Genomic DNA, 6,000 nt, shown 5'->3' with positions numbered 1-6,000 from the left:
TGCCTTCGTCATCCAGCTAAGACAATTTTGTTTCTCTTTGCCATTAGTGAATTCCTGCGTTTCCAAATACTACCTTTGAGTCAAAGGAGCAGTCTTCAAGAGGCTTTTAAAGCACAGACTGTCTGATAGTGTTATTAATTCTTCACCTTTGGGCCCTCTTTGTGTACGCCACCTGACGCATGTTTCATTTGCCATACCTGCTACTTGGAAAGCTGTGTGGTATATTTGCCTAAGGAATTGCCAATCTGGGCCATATACGCCAAACCCTGTTCTGGAGTCTATGTGACACCCGTCAATTCTTACCTTAGCCTCAAGTTGTCGCACCCAGTAGAGTCTGCTGACCACTGGGGGCATGGTCCACCAGACGCAGGTGAGAGTCATCCGGCTCGACTTGAACACTGGCTACATAGTCTTGTAGCTGAGATAACAGGGTTTCCCTCTCTGCCTACCAGCGCTTTCTGTATCGCCGGACGCTGCATCACCTCTTGATACCGCTTAAACTCGGCCATCAACTGCAAAAATGGTAAATTAAAAGCAATAATAATTCACTCGTAGGGAAAACTCAGCAGGATAAATATTTAATAATTGGTGCTGAGTAATCATCAAAATTAGGAATTTAATCATTATCAGGAATCTTTTAGCGTTATTAGTTTTAAGTTATTAAACATGTATTTGGAAAACACAGGGCTATTATGGAAAATCTACGATGTGGAGTATCCCGAGGATCTGTGTTGGGGGCCTCTGATCTTTATCGGGTCACCAACCTTGCTTATACGTATAAATTTCACACTACATTTTTGCCGTCTGTGACTACTAATCTTTATCTATTTTCAAACTATTTCAACAATAACACCTCATCTAAAACCTGGGTTAGTTCAAATAACACATTTATTTAATACAATTTAAGACTAAAGCTATAATATTTTAGTAGAAGGTACTGTATATAAATTTAATCTATATACATCAACTTTACCATTAATATTAAATAAGTTTAATATTCTTGGATAACAAGCTCAACTGGAATAATAATATTGAGAATTTGTCTATTAAGATATCTAGAGGTGTTTTAGAATCTTTTTAAAACTTGATTACTTGAGTATGAGAAATTCACAGGAAATGTAGTTTAAAAACAAAATGGTAGTATATCGTGAACATATAAAATCAGTTTATACTACTAGCTTATTGAAGGAAAGTCGCATTCAAAAGGTGAATATTTTTTTTAAATTTTGTGTTGGAGGAATATACAGTGTTTAAAAATATTTTTGCGTACACTATAAAATAGCAAATTTACAAAGAAATAGTTTTTTTTTTCGGAGAAGCCGATCCCCTTTTAAGCCTTATTCTGCCCGTCCTCATGAGCCAGTGGCCTTTGCGCGGATCATATAAAACAGAGTAAGGGGGAGAATCAATACTGTTCAAGGTCGATGATATTGATGAAAACTGTAACGATCATATACAGGATTCGAACCTGCGCTAACTCGAACTCAGACTCCAACGAGTCCAACGTCTTAGAGACCGCTCGGCCATCGGCACTCCCCACCGACGATTAAGCGTGGTATCATATTATACCCCACTAGTAGCAAATCGTTATTTTATATAGTTACAGTGCAATGAAAATGTATTAAAAAGCAATTTCCCATGAGACGATTATTATATACAATAGACAACTTTCTTTAATGATCTATTTTTTTAAGAATAGTCACAAATTACTACAAAAATATACTGCGAAACGAACTATTGTACATTTGTATTTCGTCATATGAGTGAAAGAAGTCAAGTTATATTTTGCAGTCTCCATTCTCTATTGTAGGCGCCTAGGGAATTCGTCAAATAAATAAAAAGACTGGTTAACAAGGAGATCATGCAGTTCTTCTTTCCAGGGCACTCCTCTTCAGTGCTCTTATTGTTTCTGGAAAGAGGGTTCCATAGCTTCAGGTCGATGTAGGATGGGGGTTTCTTCAAAAATTGCTGTGTGCAATGTGGAGGGCAGAACATAGTTTGATGCTTGGAGCGTGTTGTACAAATACGTCTTTCCATGTTTATAAACATTCAGACTGAGAGCATGTAGAATAACTTCTTGAATGTACAGAACAGTTATAAGTCAAGAGTCTCAGGGTACAAGTTAGAGTCAAGATGAAACTGACATGAACATCACCATACTTAATGTTGATAATTGTTACCACTTTTAACTTTTTAAATCTTTTTCTTTAGAATGAGACTGCCAAAGAAGAAAGAGTGGAATGTAGTGTGCTATCTCAAAACTTTTAAATGGACAAGTGGTAGGCCAGACAGACCCCATGTTGCACAATAGGCTTCGCAAAAGCTACTCGTAAAAATTTCAAGTCCGTGTAGTGCAGACAGTCATACAGAATAGGAATTTTTACAACGCTTTTTCACTTCTGAAGAAGTATCCAAAGAGAATTCTATTAAGTATTATGACGTAAACCCCCATGTTGTTGTTAAGGACTTTGTACTGTGACTTACATAATAAACATATTTGTAATTTATGACTTATTAGCAGTTCGAAATATGTATCAAATAAATGAATTAGTTATAATTAACAAGTCGATCTATTAATTTTCTGTTGAAATAAGTAGGCTTCTCTGATCTGCGATATATATTTTCTTGATCGGAAAACAAGCCAAAATCAACTATGGAAACCAAAGAATAAGAAAAACTAAGTACGTTACACTCGCCATAAATATTCACTTTTTGGCGTATTTTCTTGATCGTGACATTAAGGCAAACTCAACATCGGTGTCGGAAATATAATTCACCGAACCAAAAGTGCGCTCATATAGGTGCAAAACCTACGAAATAGCTTGCGAAGCCGCGGGTAACTACTAGTACGGTTTATAAAAAACCAGCCAATCTATACAATCGAAACTGGAACACTAATCATAACACATAGTTTCTGGGCGCTGTTTGGTGGAAAGTAAACTACATTAATTCAGAGAACGGTGGTGTGGGTGCAGCAGTGAAGCTGTTATCTGATCAAATACAGAATATACACATATATAAACATGTTTGAGAATAATCAGCTGATTGCCTGACTATCTACCGGCTAATACCGCAAACATCTCTCCCCTCTACAGCTTTTTGTCGCGCATCACCTGTATAACCTGAATGTTACGTAACGCTCATCGAATGACTCACCATCGCTCATTCCGTAATTTAGCCATGTACTACTCAGTTATAGCTACCACATTATAATTCTCAGCTAAATTGACTCAAAATAACATACGCGATTTCCTACTCAAGCTCCCTATCGTTGTGTTAATACGTTACTAAATCATTGTTCATAAACATTTACTTATATACGAAACTGTCAAAACTAACCAAAGTAAAAAGTCAGACAGAGCCAAACTGATTCTCTCTGAAGTGTAGCAACAAGATCATCGTCATCATTAAGAATGTACACGTTTGAATTTCTATCATCACTTTTCTCACCTTTAACATTACCAGACATGTCAGCTTACACAAATGTGTATCCAAAGTTAGCTCATAACTCACGGGTTATTTTGTGAAAAGTAGGCCTACCCTTTTTCTCAGGACAATCATAATCAGAATCATCTTTATTCAAATCTTAAAGACTACAAGTGGTGTCAGTTTATGCATTAAAATATTGTTGTTTACATTACATGTGAAGGAAAAAAGTAAGAAAAGCTAAAGTTAACATTTAATTGTTCTTTGTAGCCATTCTTACATTTAGGAGAAATGGTGAGCCCGTAGAAATTCTTGCAGTGCTGCAATATTGAGGGTTGAAATTTAAGCGTTGATCGCATAGAATTCTGAAAGCGTATACTGGACCCTATTATAAACTACGAGGTACTTGGATATTTTCTGGAAGGCAAGGACATAAAGTAACACTGCCGGGACCTACAGGGAGCGGTGTAGCCAGCTTTGAAGAACGAAACTAATTCTCTGTCCATGGAGGTAATTGACGTTCTTCACCCGAAGACTGTTGAAGGAGAAGAGAGAGCTATAAACCTCTTGCTAATCAACCCATAAGCAACAAGTAATCACCAGTAAACAAAACAGATGACCTAGCAACGAGGTTAACAAACCAGCCCACGCAGAATAAAAAAAACCATCTGTGGTCGAGAACAGAAAAAGGTCGACTCAGGTGCTGGCCTAACCACCGGCCAATCAAATTAAATGGCAGACACCACAGTGCTGACTTTTGTGAATTTTCCGTCTTTGACCGCAAACTATAATGGAAGGAATTTCCCGTCCGTTGTATGACTAATTTCTTTCCTTTTACACAGCTAAAGGTAGTGATTTGCAAGGTTGTAGGGTTCACCGTGTCTTGTACGATGTTGACGTATGTCTCTATTTCTGAGGAGTGCTACGCCATCCACGTACGATGTTACCTCCTAGATGTAAATTTCGACGACTGCTTTTCTCTACAGCTTTCTATCTATCTGAGTCCAGCCTGAACCCTTATGGCCCTTTTTGTAGGATAAGTATTCTCTGAATATTTGTTTTTCCTACAATGGAAAATTGATGTAGGTGGGTAAGTCGTCCAATCATCCAGGTATAATATCTTGTAGATAGATTTCTTTACGCACTTACACTTGATTTTTCGATTTATGTCGTTTAATATTGTAGGAATTCGCCAAGATGTCTTTACCGTCCAGACAGTCTATATATGCTATACTATAGCTTTGGCTTCTGCATCCCTTACAATGCAATATATTTTTATAGTTCTCCATGAGTAGCAGGGGCTATAGATACATCAAAATATAAGGACTTCAAGGGCCTTTGATTTAAAATGTAAACTAAGTCACTTTACTCTCTTGGGAATCTCTGCACGGAAACTTGATGTTTTCTGCTAACCTTTTTAGTTATTGAATACATTTTCTTAAATAGGTGTTATGTTAAATTATTCAATGGACCACACAAAAACATGAACTCTCATTATATGTATGGTACTTTTAAAGAGAGAAAGAGTTCGTTTATAACGTTAATGTATACAGTGGGATAAAACGTGCGATTGGACTATTCATCATTTTATGGAAATGTTATATTATATTAAGGAGTGTCAGTTATGCAAATTTATTGTATTCGTGTAGAAGTCCTTTAGGCGATTTGTAACCGTATACAATCCAACATTAGGTTATGATGTCACATCACTTTCACTATATCATGTACTATTTTGTACATAGGTACAGCTTTTGTTGAAGAATCAGTGTAAAGTTATTTATTGAACTGTTAAGTTCTGATTTACAAATTTAACTGTATCGATTTTACATTTGCACCTTCATTTGCAAAATTCTATCCAAGACAATCACATAATTTCAATATGTTCAAGTAGTGTAATTATTGATCAATATTTCGTTTGAGGAATTATATAAATATCCGTTAGGAATTTATGGGATGATCTGGATAAAAATCGCAAGTAAGACATGAGATCAGTTCTTAGCGAGCGCCTCAGTTACCTGAAGTGTGTTCAGATTGGCGTTTCTGAGCTGATGCTTGAGTTTGGCAGCGACCCTCTCTTCCGCAGGCTGGATGTGTAGTTCGAACTGGCGCACTGCGGCTTGCCACATCGGCTCTGTGTACGGGTTGTACTGGACAGCATTCACACCTGCACATCGGAAAAAATGTAGATTGGTTTTAATGAGCTGATCTTGCACTCAGTTGTAACTATATCTAGTAATAATAATTAATACAATGTAGTGGACCATATGTTGGCATATGAAAGATACAAGAACGGTATGAGAAAGTACCGTATAAGAGGATTCGTAAAAGCATTCATGTATTAGACAAAGCGGCCGCTCGTCGATCAAGAATCTGATTGCTTGCGCCAAATTTCCCAAAATCGCTCAATGTACTGAGTTATCTGTTGTTGCTTGATAACGAACCGAAAAATTACTAAGAGGATGATGGTTGCCAAACGAGAGATTGCCTGTTCGTTTGCTACGGCAAAGAGACAACTGGCAACTTGATTTGTTTGTAGTCAGATTGCTGGTCGACGAGCGATCGCTTTGTCTAGTG

At 37.1% G+C, this 6,000-nt stretch overlaps 1 protein-coding gene across 1 annotated transcript in view; it reads right to left on the bottom strand.

The window, feature by feature from the left end:
* Positions 1–377: 377 nt before the first annotated feature.
* The window catches only part of LOC124374042 (cytoplasmic dynein 2 heavy chain 1-like), a 38,268-nt gene continuing 32,645 nt past the window's right edge, over positions 378–6,000 (bottom strand). The window contains exons 12-13 of the mRNA XM_046832343.1: positions 5,442–5,590; positions 378–512 (exon numbers count right to left, since the gene is read on the bottom strand). Of these exons, the coding sequence (XP_046688299.1) occupies positions 378–512; positions 5,442–5,590 (284 nt within the window). The remainder of the gene's footprint in view (positions 513–5,441; positions 5,591–6,000) is intronic.

The sequence above is a fragment of the Homalodisca vitripennis genome, unplaced genomic scaffold (assembly GCF_021130785.1).
Source record: "Homalodisca vitripennis isolate AUS2020 unplaced genomic scaffold, UT_GWSS_2.1 ScUCBcl_6999;HRSCAF=14494, whole genome shotgun sequence".
NCBI lineage: Eukaryota > Metazoa > Arthropoda > Insecta > Hemiptera > Cicadellidae > Homalodisca > Homalodisca vitripennis.
Note: the sequence above shows the minus strand (reverse complement) of the source record. Positions and strands in the feature narration are given on the sequence as shown.